Source organism: Pseudochaenichthys georgianus, chromosome 14 (assembly GCF_902827115.2).
Source record: "Pseudochaenichthys georgianus chromosome 14, fPseGeo1.2, whole genome shotgun sequence".
Classification (NCBI taxonomy): domain Eukaryota; kingdom Metazoa; phylum Chordata; class Actinopteri; order Perciformes; family Channichthyidae; genus Pseudochaenichthys; species Pseudochaenichthys georgianus.
In genome coordinates, this window is record NC_047516.1 from 26,019,675 (window position 1) to 26,037,931 (window position 18,257).

Genomic DNA, 18,257 nt, shown 5'->3' on the forward strand with positions numbered 1-18,257 from the left:
AATGTGTTGCTTTATAAAAAAAGTGATAAATTACACCATATTAAGATTGATTATAACATGGAATACTTGGTTTTAGAGGCAAACCAAACTCAAGTAACGATTATGTAACATTTTAGAATTCTGTAGACTATTACCTACCCAGTCACTGACATTCAGTGTGAATTCCACTACATTTCCAAAGGCACATTGACAGCAGTTGCTGAGAGATAGGCTACAGGAAAACAGAGCAGGACCTCTGTGTATTCAAAGGCTGCTGACAGGCAGGAAAAATGCAGAAAATTCTCAAAAAAAATGAATTGCCAGCTGCTACTGCAACACCTCAGGGCAATTCAGCAATGTACAAGTATGCTGGGTAATCCCAGTGCATTTTCCACTAGTGCTGTAACGTGTAAGATCTACTTTATAGTAGCCTACAGTTTAGTAGAAGCATATGGCCAGGCTACTCTGCATCTAACCACGATTTCCAAAAATCAAAACATGGCACTGTACTAAAAATATTTTTCTTAGGGTTTTATGAAATAATTAATGTATTTATACACTCAACGAAAGACCACATACATATTGAAGTTCATATAATTAAGCAAGCAAACATTGGTAAATTTGCATGGTTAACAGCGATACCAAAGTATAGTTTTCCTCTGAACAGACGTTCCTCTGTGCACAAACAGTGCATATCTACTGGGCAGCCATCCATATCCGGTTACAGTTCATTTACACCACACATTTACTTTCACAATGAAGTAAAATGGGACTGGTCTTCTGCCATGTGCTCTCATTTTCCTTTCTATAAAAAGTCAAACCTGAGGTCAGCTACGTCCAAGAGGTACCAATACTTTTCCTTCCGCTCCACAATTGGTGTCCTTGTCCAAGTGCACATCACAGTCCCCCTCCCCAAAGCAATAATCACAAGCACAGGTAAATAAGTTGACGCACTTTATTCCTAAAACAGAAGCCACACCACCAACTGCTGGCAGGGCATTCATATATAATTATTTATATATATTGCCGTTTGGTTTTGTGTCTAAATGTGTGGTATAAAATACTATATACAACAATGTACCTCTTTATTTGAACACAGTGAAGTTCATTGCTGTACAAGTGCTCTGTAGCTACAGCTTTGCTGTAAGTCCTTCATGCTTAAAGGCATGAAACATAATTCTCCACTCTTAATTCATCTGTACATTGTGGCAATACAAATATTCTGTCTTCATTACAAAAAATAATACTCTAAAAGCGACCTACTGGGACTTTATTTCATTTTCATGAGATTTTTGTCCTGGTTGTTTTTTTTAATTAAGACGATTACATATATCTTAGACCAATTGCTTTAAAGCAGGAAGGTGATATAAACCTTCTCCATTTTTTATATATAAAAGAGGTTAGGAAATAAGACAAATTATACATTTAAAAACGTACAATAAATAAGATAGATGCAAGCATTTCATTTGGATACTATTTCACCCAAAAGGAATACAAAGGAATTTCAGATCTTAAAAAAAAAGATTCATTCATGAGTTTTTTCCTTGATCAAATATGTCCCTTTTCTTCCAATAACTTTACAGATAGACTTGTCTCTTCAAATACAGACTGGCCAGTGACTGTGCTGCCATGCTACATACCATGACAACCATCTGTCATTCTTTCACGTTCAATAATTGCGACTCTTGCTTCTTTATTCCCTTGTCTGTGTGTGCATGTCTTTGATTCACAGGGACAGGACTTTTTCAGCAGGAACAGCTGACATCTTGGTGCGGGATCCAGCTCCGTACGCTGCTCTGGTTCTTTCTTTAGTCTTGAAGTCTTCTTCTTTGAAATGTTTCTATTATCTATTTCCCCCCCTGTAACAGGCTGTTGGCTACAACATGTTCATGATGAAGTTGTACATCTGGTTGAGCACCACAAAGTTAATGGGTAGACATGATCGTCGGTCCTGCGTGGCCGGGTCACACGTCAGCCAGGAGAGGGCGTTGTACTGCTCCAGCACAAATCTGTTCAGACACACAGATGGAAGTTAGTATTTCATTTGGAGATGTAATGGGATGACACACAGGGTTTAAAAAAAGTCATATATATATAGAACAAAAGTGTTAATTGTTCTAAATCATCCATCCTAGGTACCCAAATCCTTCCACAGCGCCAGATGGAAACGAGGATACAACCCAGACTTCGCCTGTGTAAGCAGTGACATCGCATCCAGAACTGAGAAGGAAGTCCTGGACCCTATCCCCATACCCACCGTTAGATCCGCTCTCCAAGCAACAACTGTCCCATTCCGCAGGAGGTTCAACCTACGGAAAGCCGACTGGTTGTCATTCCAACAGGAGATAGAGCATTCCATATCTAACATACCACCACTTCCCAATAACTACTCCAACTTCACAGACTTGGTAAAAAGGTCAGCCAGACGTCACATACTCAGGGGATGCCAGACACAGTATATTCCTGGGCTATCAGAAACATCCAGCGACCTGCTGAAAGCCTACTATGAGGAATATAATAAGGACCCTTTCTCCTCTACCACCATGGAACTTGGAGAGACCCTGATCAGTGAAGTTGGGGAAGAACGAATGAAAGTCTGGAAGGAAATGATAGAGAACACCAATATGACAAATAACAGCAGGAAGGCCTGGGCTACAATCCGCCGTCTTGGCGAAGACCACACCACACCACCCATAATCACAACGGTCACAGCAAACTCGGTTGCATCACAGCTGGTGGCCAATGGCCGCAACCAACACCGCCGCCAACCCACAGGAGAACACCATCGCACAGTGGTATCAGACCAACCACAATCAGCCAGCCCTCTCACCAAACCCTTTGACATAGAAGAACTCGAAACTGCAATCGGTAACCTGAAACCCGGAAAAGCACCAGGGATTGATGACATACTGGCAGAAATGATACAGCACCAGGGACCAAACGCAAAGACCTGGCAGGTGGAGATGCTGAACACATGTATGGCACAAAAAACATCCCTCCTGTCTGGAGAATGGCCAAAGTGGTTGCAATCCCCAAACCTGCCAAAGACCCATCATCCCCAAAGAGCTACCGACCCATTTCCCTCCTCTGCATCACTTACAAGCTCTACGAGAGGCTGCTACCCCAACGCCTGATGCCACTCATAGACACCAAGCTGACTAAAGACCAAGCTGGTTTCCGTCCTGGCCGCTCCTGTGCTGGACAGCTACTCAACCTCACCCAACACATTGAGGATGGGTATGAAGGAAAACAAATAACTGGAGCAGCATTCATAGATCTTTCTGCTGCCTATGACACTGTCCAACACCGTACAATGGTCAGGAAACTACTGGACATGACTGGTGACCTGAATCTGTGTCAAGTCATCAAAAGCCTCCTCAACAACAGGCGCTTCTAGGTCCAGTTAAATGACCAGAGGAGCAAGTGGAAAGCCGGCCTCCCACAAGGTAGCGTACTGGCCCCCCTCCTGTTCAACATATACATAAACGACCAGCCATTACCCCCAGAATGCCAGCATTTCATCTACGCAGATGACCTTTGCATCACCACCCAACAAGTAGACCTCCAGAAGATTGAGCCTGTCCTTGAAAGTGCCCTCCAAGAAATGTCAAGCTACTACAATAACAACCACCTGAAACCCAACCCATCAAAAACCCAACTATGCAGCTTCCACCTGAGGAACCGAGACGCTAAAAAAGAACTGAGCGTCACCTGGGATGGCCACAAACTGTCCAACCATACGCATCCCATGTATCTTGGTGTTACACTGGATAGGACACTCTCCTTCAAGAAACACCTGGAGAACACCAAAGCAAAGGTCAACACCTGCAACAACATCCTGCGCAAACTAGTGAACTCCAAGTGGGGCGCAGATCCACCAACAATCCGTGCAACTGCCATGGCCCTGTGTTTCTCTATAGCAGAGTATGCCTGCTCAAGCTGGAGCCGATCACGTCACACCAAACTGGTCGACACAGCCTTGAATGACACCTGCCGCATCATCATGGGATGCGTTAAGACGACACCTGTCCCGTGCCTCTATGCGCTAGCCGGCATCTCTCCCCCGCACATCAGACGACTAGGTATCGCTCAAGATGAACGGAGAACACAGGAGACAGACATCAGACACCCCTTGCATGGCCACGTAGCACCCCCACGCAGGCTCCGATCCAGAGCCAGTTTTGTGCAGACAGTCCTGCCCCTCCAGACAACCAAACAAGTAGCAAGGACCAACATCTGGGAAGATGAATGGCAAAGAAATGACACACGAGCTCTTGAATGGCTGGACAGAGGAATCACACCAACGGAAAGCCTCGCTAGTGGCCACGACCTTGGCTGGACAACCTGGAAGTCACTTAATAGACTGCGTGTGGAACAGGGGAGGTGCAAAGCACTGATGAAAGTGTGGAACTACACCACAGAAGACACGTGCAGCTGTGGATCAGTGCAGACAATGTCCCACCTACTGGAATGTGCCGATGCCCCCCGGTGCAGTCCAGAAGACCTGGCAGAACCTACCCCATCAGCTGTGGCCTGTGCCCGATACTGGCAGAACGACATCTGAGATTGCTACGGACTCGAAGAAGAAGAAGATCCATCCTAGGCTATAATAAAGAAAGTGCACATCCGGCATTTAAAGCTGTTTCAAACATGTTTAGCTCTAGTACATCGTCATGATTTGTATCAAAACATACTATTTTAGTCTGTATAGAATCCCCTTGAAAGCACAGTCAGCAGGTGTTAACTTGACATTAGCGGAGTGTGTTGTTTACCTGAGTACATCTGAGGTCTGATTGGAGTCGAGGGGGTGGGAGTGTTTGCTGTGCAGTAGTTCATCTGATTGCACTGAAGACACATGGAGGTGCAAAGAGGCCTGAGAGAGGGAGCACAGAGAGAGGTGGTGTCAATGGCGTTATAATGAAGTTATTAACCTTTTTTATTACATCTCATCTAAATAATTAGAGCCCTTTTCACAGAGCAGTGAGGCTGGAGCTCATTTCAGAGCCAAGGGTGATCAGTGCAAATCAAAATGAGAGTTTATGCAGAGGTGTTGGGTTACCACTGGGATTATAAAGGACCTCATAGCATTCTTTTTCTGTATTCACACTGATTAAACAAACACGATGTAACTTATTGATAAGTTTGCTTTTAGAAGTGCTGATAGGCGGATTGTATTTAATTTGGATATAGCCAGGCTAACTGTTTTCCACAGTCTTTATGCTAAGCTAATCATATGACAGCGATGGCTTTATATTCAATGGACAGATATGAGAGGTATCAATCTTCTGATCTTATTTTAATCAGAAAAGCACATTTTGAGCTATACCTAGGAAAATTAAGTATTATCTCTGCAGTATGTATTGGTCCACTAAGGACCCGTAAGCTTCTTTAAATGTTCCGCTAAGGACACTTTAACCAGTCATAGTACATTAGTTAGTCTCAATCACAGAAACATGTATCATTTTAGTATGTATTCTATTTAGACTGGTTCGTTTTCCCACAGCACATATGTGAGCAGACCAAATACATCTTTGATTAAATAACTGACTCAATTATTTTGCTGAATGGTGCGTACAAAAAGGTCAGGGCTAGAGTTGAACTTGCTAATGACTTTTTAAGTGTCACATTTGTTGTGGACATATTCTGTGGTCTTCAGCCCCAAGATAAAGCAAACACACCAGAACTCAGTCCTCTTCAAAAGCTCCTAATCTTTGCATTTTGGTTCAAGTCTGATAATTGACTCACTGCAATAAAACCACACTATGGATCGAGACCACCTCTTGCAAGTTATCTTATTCCGCCCAGAGTACAATTACTATGTTTTCCACTGCCCTAACAAAATGCACCAGGGCTTTAACTACATTGGAGCTTTATAAAAAACATACTAAACACTTGTCAAAGTTCCCTAAACAGTGATTAGTTTCATTTCATTCAACTCACTGTTAAAAGGCAGAGCTAAGAACAACCTATTATAAAAAACATCAGTGAGAGGAGAAGAAGCGGGTACCTTGAGGAAGAGTGGACACTGGTTCTGGGCTTGCGGACAGGCTGACCAGAACCAGTCAGGTAGGGGGCCGGCTTTAGCCGTGGAGACAAAGTAGCCAAGTGCCAGGGGCTGCTGCAGAAGGTTAGGAACTTCTTCATGAGACTCCATACGGTCTGTACTCTGGCCCTGCAGCAAGATAGAAACTCAAGGTTAGCTTTGTTTCAATGCGTCATGACATGGGACATAAAACCGAAGCTTCTTTCAATAGTGCAAGGTATAGTATATGGTACACACTATGGTCTGTGTGCATGTACAAATTGATTTACCTTACTGCCATCACCCCCGTGATGGTAATGAGAGCCGGGGGAGTGAACTGGTGATGTGTTGGGCGAGATGTTGATGATGTCCGGGTCCACGAACTCATTCTCCTGATCCAGCAGGTCAAAGATCCCGATAGCATCAGGCCCATCTGCGGAAATCAGGATAATTATTCAACAGGTCTGCGGGTGATAACCTTTTATTATTTGTTTTACTTATAATATACACCCTTTTAGTCTTTGAAAAGCATCTAAATAGTCCTTAGTCCTTATCATTATGTTTTTAGCTCAAATAACATGTATTTCTTTCTGTGGCAATAAACAATAAACAATATAATTATATAATCATTATGCAATACACAGCCAACATCCATATTATTTGGATGTTGGCTTTTGCTGTTTGTATAATTGATCTATTTACTGATTAAGGAATGTAGGAGACCGCTCTTCAGACTTCTTTCAATACATATATTTGCATAACAAGCTGAAGGTGCTTGAGGGTATTGCATATGCATTAATTATGAAGCCACACACTACTATATATAGACTCTTAAGAGACTGGAAAAGTAAACAGTAAGTATTAGTAAGCAAACGGTGCATTTAAAAAAAAAAACACAGGAATTAAAAAATGTCCCGATAAAATCAGTTTAATTTCCAGCAAATAGATGAGCCACACTGTGTCCTAGGGAAGTAGCACAGGATAGATGAAGGAGCTGACTGACCAGGGTTGGCGTTTAGGATGTCAATGTTGGGGTCGATGTTGGTGTAATTGGAGCTGGCCACTTGGACGAAGGCGGATGTGGGGAAGACGAGGATGTGGGTGCAAGAGGTGTCCTGGGGGGTGCTCAGCTGGGACGTCTGCATGTTTAAGGTGGTGCTGCGGCCAAACACTGAGCCTGTCGACACCGAGTCTGATGGGAGGCACAGATGAAGGAGAGAGAAATTGATCAGTTAACAGTGCAGCTCAGAAGGATCTTTAGTCTTCTAAATTAAGTTATTTTTTAATTAATAGGAAGGCTTTAAAAATATATATATACAGTATAATATATGACCAGAATTTCTCCCATTTGTCAAGGATATTGACAGCCTGTTTCTAACAGAAACCATGGTCCTTTCACTGATTTTAATTGAGTTGATTTGATAGAAACATACTTATATTAAAAACAGTGTTTGGGAGAGAAACTCTCTTCTGGATTTAGTGTTTGCAGGCCATTTATATGCACAAAAACCAAATAACATACAGGAAAGGCAAAACCCCAAAAAGCACAATAGGGACCCTTTAAGTCTTGTTCCAAAAACTCTCTTAAATGTATGTTAAGCTATTTAACTGTCATAAAAAATTGCAATTTGAGGATAACACTGTTTTAGTAATCTCTTGCAGCTTTTTACAAATAAAAGAAGATGTCCTCGGCTCAGCATCGCTCAACACAGTCTTGGTATGATGCACTCACAACCCTCCACTCCTTTCCCAAAATAAACCCATCGATCTGTCTCTCCATCCCACCGCATTGAGATCAATGGGCATCTGAGAGACAGTGCTTTATGAGCAAAAGGTACATGATCTCCCCTGCCATCAATCTGCTCCGGACAAGTAGGGGATACGCATTGTGATATGCTGCGGCCATCCATCACGCCCCGCACTCACACAGTGAGACATGAACACACCTCTCACTGCCTCTCTTGGAGGAGTAATGCGACTCAGATGAGAAGTGTGCGTTAAAACACACAGTAAGAGTATTTATGATCTTTGTCAATGTGCACACAATTTACCTGGCATGATGATAAATGATCCCTGGGGCTCCATGGCAACTAAGCAAACGCTGAGGATGCTGGGAGTATCTGAGGCTGAGATGCCACACATTCGACACATTTCCTTCAGACGGCGACTCAGGGACTGGAGGTTCCTTCTGCTCAGCAGAATACTCCAGTCTGGAGAATGAAGAGAGGAGAGGAATGAACATGTTGTACGAAAAACACTTGAATGCTAAAAGTATTTCAGCAGGATTATATTTAGCTTCTGAAGCATTTTATATTAACCTAGTCCTCCTTACCTTTTAACTCTCCGTGTCCTATCCTGCCCAGTCGACCAATCACCACCCTCCAGGGGACTGATGTCATCTGCACCAGTCCCAAGCACCAATCCCACAGCTTCTGCAGGCCCAGCCTCCGAACAGACCCTTTTTTCCTCCTCGCCCTGCCAAACACACATTGATTCACATGTCACAACCACTTTTCAGTAATCACAAAAAACATTATGCTTGGTTTGTTGATAGGAAATCATTCAATCTAAATCATTGTCCATCATTGTCCTTTTCGGAAGTTCGATTGATCAAGATAATCGAGCAAATAGGTAGAACCTTACGATGTATCGGATTCAAACATCGCACTGAGGTGCACTGCCTTTGCATAATCAGATTTTTCATATAGGGCCCTCAAGCATTGGAATATGCTTCCAGCTAAGCTTAAAACATGCACAGACTTTTTGTCTTTTTCCCATGGTGCAAAGAAATGGTTATTGAGCAACCAGTCTTTTCAACATTAACTAGTGTAATAGTCATTTTGTAAAGTTAAGCTGTTATTTGAATGCTATGAGTGTACCTGCTAATGGCTGCAGATGGAATAGCTTCAATTGGAATCATCTCTTCTCTTTTTGAGAGGAATACATTTATATGTAGAGTTTGGCTGTGAATCTATAGAGCTGCTTTAACATAGTGCTGACAGCTGTGTGCCGTTTCTCTCAAGGCTGATGTACACTCAATTGAAAAGTGTCATTTGACAGCTAGCATGCTACTCTATAAATTGATGCAAAAATCACAGTTTTGATTTCAAGCAGACACATTTCAAATGTGGGTAACAGCTGCCGTGCACCTTTTGTAAGGTCACAGACATCTGTTATGCAGCTGTGTGTGCACCAGTGCACCAGTCAGGTGTACATGTGCAACACTGGTGTGAGTGCTACAGTGTTCAGACAAGTGTGATGGACTACATTTTTAAAATAAATTACTGCACTACAAATAAAAACACCGCTTTATGTCAGCTGACATGTTTGTTACACGAAAGTAATTAATGCAATAAGTCGAGGGGCCGTGGTTTACAGAGATTTATAAAAAGCTTAAGGACATTGTTAGACAGGAGTGGGTTCTAAATATACGGTAGCTGGTAGTGTTTCATAAATTAAACACAACAACAAACTATTTAATAATTGACTGACAAGAAGCAATAATTATTCTGCTACGCAATGTAGTTTGGCAGCGATATTTAACTGTTTGGTTGAGTATCACCATTCATTTTTACAACTGCTGGAGTTGTGTTCAATAATGTTTGCACTCTTCTTTATTTTTCTTGAATATTAGCAGATTTAACACATATTCTCGTGCTTGTTAAGCACTGCACAGAGCCAAACCTAACCGCTGAAACTATAGGGTCCAGTTTTTCATTTGGCATTAAACTGGAAAAGACAGTGGTTTAGTTTCATTTTGGTCAATCATTCGCTGGATCCTTCGCAGCACACTGAGTAAAAAAACAAAAAACAGCAAAAGAACAGATATTCAGTTAAACCTGAAGAGCTATGGGATCACAATTTGTAAATACCTTTAAACAACATTTAGACACCTATCCTTTTACCATAGCATTCTCCTAATGGTATTCCACAACAAATTTATCCACCCTTTTTGACCATGCTAAGCATGTCTATTGTTGTGTTTGTGTATTGTATTGAGTACTCAGAGTTAAGTAAGTTCATTGAGTGAGTTTAGTGGCTTTAATTGATTTCTGTTGATGTTAATCCAATTATTTTAGTACCCTGCAGATGCTGGTTGTCCTACCTGTTGGGAACATCGATGTTGATGATGCAGGTTTCTAGGAGTTCCCCATACAGGTCAGTGCATGTAGCCAGGAGCCAGCGTTGGTCGTGGGACAGACAGTATCCCACAAAAAGCACGTTGTATTTCTGCGATGCCTCCCCAAATGTCTCCCCGAGCTCCGTCTGCTTGTCCTTTGTTGGTGCTAGAATGAACGGAGGTGTATAGAGTCGCAGAAACTCCGGCCTCTGCAGATTGGGAAGTGAAGATGTTAGGATAAAGGAGTTAGGATACATTCAGCCCATACAGGACAAACTGGATGTACATTTTGTGCGTGCATGCTTGGCTTTCACAGCAGCATATACTGTCTTTTAATTACAATTTCTACTGAATTCATATGCTAGTCGGCTTTTTTACTGTAAGCAAAAATGTCCCACATGTCACTCAAGTTGTCCAATCCATAACCCAGTTCTCCCAGAGAGCCGGCTCAAGGTCTGATAGTGCGTAACAGGTAAGAGGTGGTGCTGGCTATAAGAGTGGATGTCCATCGAAGTAGTTCCTGATCTAAGGTGCCCCTTTGTCTAAACCGGGAGTCGAGATCCAATTACGGAGTTCTCCGGAGCTAGCAAAGCAGAAAATGGAAAGAAAACTCAGAAGTAGCAGAGGGTTACAAGTTGCCTTGGTCCTGTTCCAGAAGAAAAGACTAGCAGGATGGTTAGCACTAAAAACTCGAAATCTCGTAGACTTTTTTTTTTCTGTGGCAAACTGAAACAGTGGGGTCAAAAGGCTGGGTCACATGAGGTGAAGTTTATTTTTTGAGGGGGAGCTGGAAGCAACTGAATTACTGCTGTTGGGGCAAAGTGTCACCCTCTGTTTGCCTCCGTATCGATCAGAGGAGAATGCTAGCATATCAACACACAGCGGATTCTGATTAGCAAAAGAGCTAAAGTCTTTCTCTGTTCAACATATTTGAGTGCCACTGTTAAAACTTGACTGCAGCATTTACCTCTGGGCTCTTCAGTGCAGTGTCGATAGCCAGGCCTGGGCCAAAGCCCGTCAGTGACTTGACGTTGGTGGAGATGGGCAGTGGCCGTCTGCACTGAGCGAAGACGGAGAAGGCGAGAGACTTGAGGTGCTGGGCGTAGATGTGACGATCCTCTCCACGAACTGGCTGAAGCAGGTACTGGCAGGGGACAATCTGAGGGGAGAAAAGAGGATGTTAGAAACAACACTTACTCTATATAATCTCTCTAACAGTGCTAATACAAATGCAAACTATAATTCTTAAAGAAGCAGAAAACAGTCAGAGATTTCAGGTTAGGTGTAATGATGAAAAAAACATAAAAGTATTCATTTAAAGAAAAAAGCAGGAACCAATATGTCCTCCCCTCGAAAAGTGGATTCAAATCAAAGTAGACTTCAAATTGTAAGCCTTTTTAGCAAGTTGTTATTTACTACTATTGTATTGCATGTTAAGGCGTTTGTATTTTCTGGTCTCTCAACTTACACCACTTCATATGATAATGTCAGTAATTGTGCCATTGAAAATCAGCTATTAATAATTAAGGAGTACTTGACACACTGACAATTAATGTACTTCCCTCTTCATGATAATCAAATACAATGTGGTCAGCAATAACACTGTGGCTCTCCAGGGAGCTTTACCTGTACTGAAATAGAATTGCGGATGTGTGGGGGCAGGAACTGAAGCATCTCAAGGTAGCAGCGTAGTAAACCCAGCGTCCACACACTGGAGTGGGACGGCACCGGCCCCGGGCCCCCGTCCGTCTCCTCGTAGCTGAAGGGGTCCACAATGTAAACAACGATGGCAGGTGGATACGTGATGGCGTGGGACTCCCCGTCCGTGGGAACGCCTATTTTCTCTCGTTCCAAAGTGCTGTGGAGAGCACAGGAGGATCACACACACGCAGTATTAATAAACCAATCCTTCTCTCGAATTCACTTATTATTGCCTTCAGCTTCTGAATGGCTGAGTCATAGTCATGACTACTAAAAAATATATCACACATTTATAAATATAACTCATTAATCAGTCATTCAAAATGTATTCAAATGGCAATGATCAAAAATGTGCTCTTAAACTGGCACTTAAATAGAATGTTGGAAAGGGCTGTGAAAGTATTATTAATGCAACACACACTTAAATGATATTGATTTATTTAAGGTGGCTATAATGCACACTTCATACAACCACACTTCAGAAAATCCCTTTGAGTGTTGCTAAGCAAACTCTTTGCCTAACCCAACTCTTCTGCAACTTTGCAGTAAACATATTTATTTTGGATTATAATTGTATGCTATCATTTCATAAATCATTATCAGCTAAGTGCTTTACAATGATTTCACAAAATTGAAATACTTAGATATAGTAATAAGTGATCAATACTTGTTGTGACCTACGACAATTTTATTTAATTTTATTTAAATGTTTCAGTGGTGTGAAGGTTTGTGTGTGCTGCGGTACCTTTCAAGAGGCTCTGTTGGCCCCGGGGCCTGGCTGCTGGAGTTGTCCCCTGAGGTGCCAGTATTCTGGGTACCAGCCTGCTGTCCCAGCTGTTCCCCCCCCTGGCCCTGGGGGCCCATGTTCCCAAAGGGGGGGAAAGAGCTGGGCTTGGCAGGCGGCTGGCCTGAGGATGTGACCAGACTGTTGGAGGACGCGGGGCCGTTTCCAGACCCACTGTTGTTAGTGCTGTTGTTGTTATTGGGAACTGAGGAGCCTGCAGAGTTCACGGGGCACTGCTGGCCCAATGAGCCTGATGTGGAGCTGGACTGTTGTGTGGATGACGACTGGTTGGACGAGGGCGGGGGGCTGGACTGTGTGAGGAGGGAACTGTCCAATGGCTGTGAGGCGAGGTATGGAGCTAAAGGGAGAAAGCACGGCATTAATAACATCAATCACACTCTGAAAAATGAAAAGACTCCATTTGAACTCCTCCTACACAGATATCAAGCTCTCTTTTAAACAGTCAAGGCTCTGTAGCTAGACTGTTTATAACTAAACTAAGTGGTGTCGGAGGTGGAAATTCAGCACAAAGTACTGTGTGAAATGAGCACTCCGCAACAGAAGATGCAGCAGGAACCCGGCAGGTTGGAAAAGACACGTACCGAGGTTGTGTCGGCACACTTGTGCATAGAGTTTGAGCTTAGTGAAGGCGTCGCTGTTGCTGCTGGCAGCCTTGAGGAACCAATCGCTGACCGGCTGATCCACAAGGTTCTTGGCTCCGCTGCCGCCAACAAGGACGATGCCATCGGGGTAGCCTTTGGAAATGGGCCGGTGCTGGCCCAGCCGACATGACTGTAGAAAATAGACAGGATGGAAAAGACCATGAGTGTTTGAACTGGTACATAAACATACATTTATTTGACAATGAAAAGAGGCTGTAATTAGATAACAGTGCTTTTTCATTTGCTTAAGTGCATGATTGCAATTCCAAAAGACAACAGATATTGGATGAAACAGGTCCAGGGAGAGTAAAAAGTGCAAATAAACTCCTGCATGCTCTTCAACCTGCAAAAATATGCTATGTGTAATTTTTTTACTGCTAAACCTTCAACAGTGTGTGGTAATAAAAAGCCGTCTTAAATAGGGACTGGCTGCAACACTGCCAATTTACATTCACCACGTGCAACAGAGAAGCAGGAAATACCTAACATCAATTTATTCATTGACAATTACACTTTTCATATAAAGATATAGAAAATAAAACCACTTCAAAGAATACAAAATTACCCCAAAACGCTAACATTAGGTTCTATAATCTTATAAAAATGTAATCCCCAAATGCTAAACTGCATATTCTGTAAGATACATACAAAAATACTGGTTGCACTTGTAGATAAACCTATAGGGATACATTTACAAGGCAAATGGAAAAGCAGCACAAATAAATAAAAACAAACCGTTGTAATAAATACTAAACACAGAGAGGCGAACACTTGTATGTATATAAACAAGATATGTTCTTCTTTTTATCACAAACCATTAGCTTGATTTAAGGTCTAGCAGTGAAATGTTGCATATGTTTTCAATAGAAAGTGATCACGGATTACATTAGATAATAATTCTATGTGTACAATTAACTGCCAAACCGGCAGTTCGTAAAAATTGAAGCAACATAACACTTGGAAAGCCTTAACAGTAAAACATTTCCACCCTTCCTCAAGAGACCGTACCTCGTAGACAGCGGTGAGGTCCCTGAAGAAGCTCTTGGCGCCGCTGAGCAAGGCCTCGTTGTCAGGACAGACCACCAGGTACCCAACGTCCCGCTGCGAGCCAAAGGGATCCAACAACAGCTTCTCCCAGTAGGGCAGACCGAAGGGAGACAGCACCACAAAGTCGTACTCATACCCCACCAGGAAGGTGGGGATGGGCAGGGGCTCCGGGGACTCGTCTGTGCCTGTGAGGTGGAGGAAGAAAGGGAAACCAAGTGTGGAAAGGGACAGAGAGAAAGATCAGAGAGAAAGATCAGTGAGGAAGTGCTGTTTACAGACGAGGTGTCAGCCCTCCTCTGTGCACCAGAATGTGATGTTGCAAAAAACCATCTGACAGCTCGTCCCAGCAGAGCAGACATCTGGACCACAGCAGAGGGACCACCCTGCCTACTGACCTGACAACATCCACAGCTTCTCTTCCCCAAGACACACACTCAAATGTCACACACTCAAACACAGTCTCTCTACGAGTCTTATGCCTGCCAGAACACCTGAAACCTCAATTGAACATGAGGTGGACAATATTGATTCACTGACAGCTGGACTTACGACAAACATCCCCAGTTTGGCTACAGCCTTACCGTAAGAGCCCCGTCCAGCCATCTTGTGGAACTGCTGCCAGGTGAGGGGACCCTGAACGCCCCACGACCTTATCGTCCTCTTCTTCTGGATTGCGTCCTGGAGCACGGGCTGCAGGGACATGAGCACCCGCAGCACATCCTGAGAGCACAGCGCACTGACGTCCACTGCTGGAGAACGAAGTAAAGGGGAAGCTTAAGATTAATCACAACATAAGCAACACCACACTTAAACAAAACATTCAACAAATGTATAAGTGTGCTTCTAACACATCTTTTCTTCCTTAACTTGGTTATAGTTAAGGTTATAGTTAACTCCGGCTCTAATACGGACCATTTCACATTTTTAAGTCACCCAAAGGCCACCATAGTTCTCCGACACACTTGTAAAACTTTGTGTCTCCTGTGAGCAAAGTTATAAGAAATTATAAGTATAGTGTTTTGTACTTGGCGGCTTATTACCAAAATCTTGTAAAGGGGGGGGTGAGCAGAGGGGCATTCAGTCTGTATGCACGATGCTAGATGCCGCCAATTCCTTCACGCTGGCAAATAAAATGTCTCTAAATTCTGTCTATGTAATTAACATGTACTCGAGTATAACTTGATTGAACAATGGGTATTTATGTTTCTCAACCAATCATTAGTGAAATAACACTTAACTATTCATATAATCCAATCCAAGCATTACATACTTGAAAATGACATCATAAAAAGCACAACAACTTCAGTTTAGTAAATGTATGTGTTAGATTACAAATGTGCATTTAGTGTAGTTTAGTAATTGAATGCAGTTTGAATTAGTTTGAAGAATATTTAAATAAAGTGAAAATATCTCCTAATATCTAAGGTGTGACCCGGAAGTGGGTCTTAAGTTTTAAATATCAACACTAATGTATGTCTGAATTCATTAACTCCTGTTTAATATTCTCCTTTTCAACACGTGTAGTCATTTAGACTCTGGATGATTTAAACTCAATCTTTCCAATAATTGTTGGGAATATATTGAACCCTGATCGGTATATCGTTTTTATAGTTGTGCTGTCATCATTTGTATTAATGCTTATTTGCAGACTACATTTTTAAACTTTGTATTAAACTATGATAAAAGAGCTACAGTGGCTGAAGAAAACATAACTTGGTGTAAAAAAGAAAAAAGGGAAAATGTTGCTGTGCATGAGTTTCTAGATCCCGCTTGGCGCTTCTCACCGTTTTGTTTGGCCCAGTGGTGCAGGCAGGTGCTCTTCACCAGCGCCTCGTCCACCTTGCCTCCCGACATGTTGTCCATGAACTGCCTGCCGTGCTCCAGGGCCATGTAGCAGTCGCTGTGGTAGTCCCTCTCCTCCACCCTCACACAGGGCGGCACAGGGGCCCCGCTTGGCCCCCGCGTCACTATGTCATCGTCCAGGACTGATATGGGTGAAAAGGGGTTGGTGCATTGATCCTGCAGGAGGAGGATGAGCTCGTCTGGGACACGGTCGCCCCTCCCTACTCCAGTTCTTTCCAGCGAGGAGAGCCGCAGCTGCTCGAAGCGCTTCTCTGCCTCCCTGCTGACGTCTGAGCCTCGGCCGATGATGTCCAGCTCGTCCTCCAGGAAGAGGCCCGAGCCGTTGCCGTAGCGCCTGTTGACCACGGCGCTGAAGCCACAGCTGCACGCTTCCTGAGCCTCGCCGATGGGGTCGCTGAGGTACACGCCCACGTCGGCTCCTTTTATGTTCATGTTACACACACAGATGCAGCAGCTGTCGAAGTTGCAATCCTTGAAGAGGCTCATGACTGACTCGGAGAGGATGAGGGTGACGTAGAGGCTGTGGGCCTCGGGGATGGAGGGCACCGTGGCTGGCTCTACTGAGTTCAGCGGTCGACAGGTGGAGGGGGTGGACGCTGGGGAGTAAAGGTCTGAGTTCTCGTACTTGAGTGAGCCCTGGACGCTGGCAGGGCCTCGAGGTGTTCGTGGGGTGCGTGGCGTTCGTGGGGTGGGGGCAGAGAAACGAGGGGTGGTGGGTGAAGGCAGGATGCCAGTGCCACTGTTACTTGGTGGTGCACTGTTAGACATGAAAGGCGTGTGAGTCTGAGGGGTGTAGGTCTGGCTGTAGTCCTGGTCCATGGTGCTGCCCACACTGGGGATGTTACTGAGGGGGGGAGGCAGAAGGACAAGAATTAGAAAGTAGTAGTAGGGGAAACACAGCGGCACAATTTAGGTTTTGTTAAATGAGGCCACAGCTTTTTAAAGGAAGGTTCACTCCAAATGTCACGATGGGCAATGACTTTCCTCACATGGCTCCCAAGGTAAACATAAAAAAAAAAAAAAAAAAAAAAGTATTGAAGTTAATGGGGGTTTCATTCAACAACAGCACAACTATATAATAACATCCATTTACAAACTCTTGCATAAGGAAAAGCGCTATAAAAATCCCATGTATTATTATCATTTTTATAACATTAATCCAGTTGTATGCCTAACACGTGCAAAACACATCCATTCTCACTTAAATCATACTATTTAAAACACTTAACACAAACAGTGTATTGTGATTGTTAAGTGATGTTTAGAGTTCATTTAGCTGTTGTTAAATGCAGCCATCATTTACCTAAATGCAGACTTTGGTGCTATTTATTCACCATAAAGGTATCAAGATTATTAATTGTTTTGGAGGAATTCAAGGAGTAATTCGTATACAAAAAAACTATTTTTTTAAATTATCCTCTGTTGACAATTAAAAAGGATCCCTATTTGACCACAAATAATACAACTCTTCTATTCACAGTTTGCAACTGTGGTCCTTGCCTTCTAATTTTGGCATGAAGGGGAAGCACCTGTACTCAGAAAATACTTCTTTCCCCAATGCTCAGCACACAAAATGCTGTTATCCGACTGTCTCTCTGTATTTGTGAATTTAGTTTGAGCAATAAGGCAGTACGGCACGACAACATGCACTACAAGAGCAATGCAGAGTGAGCTTACACTAACAAATGTTTACACATGAGAGAACAAGAATGCGGGGGAAAGAGGGAGAATGAGAAACGGGTAGCAAAAGGAAGCAGAGGGAGAGAGAAAGACATTCAATAAACATTTCAACGAGTCCCCTCTGAGGTAAGGGTTATTTTTGGGCTGGCAAGCAACAGTGAGGAAGTAGAGAGGGGGGGGGGGAGATAGTGTATAAGTAAAGCAGAGAGAGAGAGGTAGAGCACATCATGTCCCTAGCTCTATGTGGGGGGGAAACTCCTGGCACAGACCCATTAGGAGGAAGTCCCAGCACAACTCTCTCTGCTGCAGCCAGGGCACAGACGCCCGGGCACAGACGCCAGGGCACAGACGCCAGGGCACAGGCGCCAGGGCACAGACGCCAGGGCACAGACGCCAGGG

General features: G+C 43.5%; 1 protein-coding gene across 1 annotated transcript in view; it reads right to left on the reverse strand.

Moving 5' to 3' along the window:
• Positions 1-916: 916 nt before the first annotated feature.
• The window catches only part of med13a (mediator complex subunit 13a), a 102,302-nt gene continuing 84,961 nt past the window's right edge, over positions 917-18,257 (reverse strand). Inside the window, exons 16-30 of the mRNA XM_034098559.2 lie at positions 16,100-17,022; positions 14,897-15,064; positions 14,277-14,500; positions 13,209-13,398; positions 12,568-12,964; positions 11,748-11,979; positions 11,089-11,280; positions 10,107-10,330; positions 8,334-8,476; positions 8,053-8,211; positions 7,005-7,193; positions 6,292-6,434; positions 5,987-6,151; positions 4,752-4,852; positions 917-1,988 (exon numbers count right to left, since the gene is read on the reverse strand). Of these exons, the coding sequence (XP_033954450.1) occupies positions 1,856-1,988; positions 4,752-4,852; positions 5,987-6,151; positions 6,292-6,434; positions 7,005-7,193; positions 8,053-8,211; positions 8,334-8,476; positions 10,107-10,330; positions 11,089-11,280; positions 11,748-11,979; positions 12,568-12,964; positions 13,209-13,398; positions 14,277-14,500; positions 14,897-15,064; positions 16,100-17,022 (3,583 nt within the window). The 3' untranslated portion in view covers positions 917-1,855. The remainder of the gene's footprint in view (positions 1,989-4,751; positions 4,853-5,986; positions 6,152-6,291; positions 6,435-7,004; positions 7,194-8,052; positions 8,212-8,333; positions 8,477-10,106; positions 10,331-11,088; positions 11,281-11,747; positions 11,980-12,567; positions 12,965-13,208; positions 13,399-14,276; positions 14,501-14,896; positions 15,065-16,099; positions 17,023-18,257) is intronic.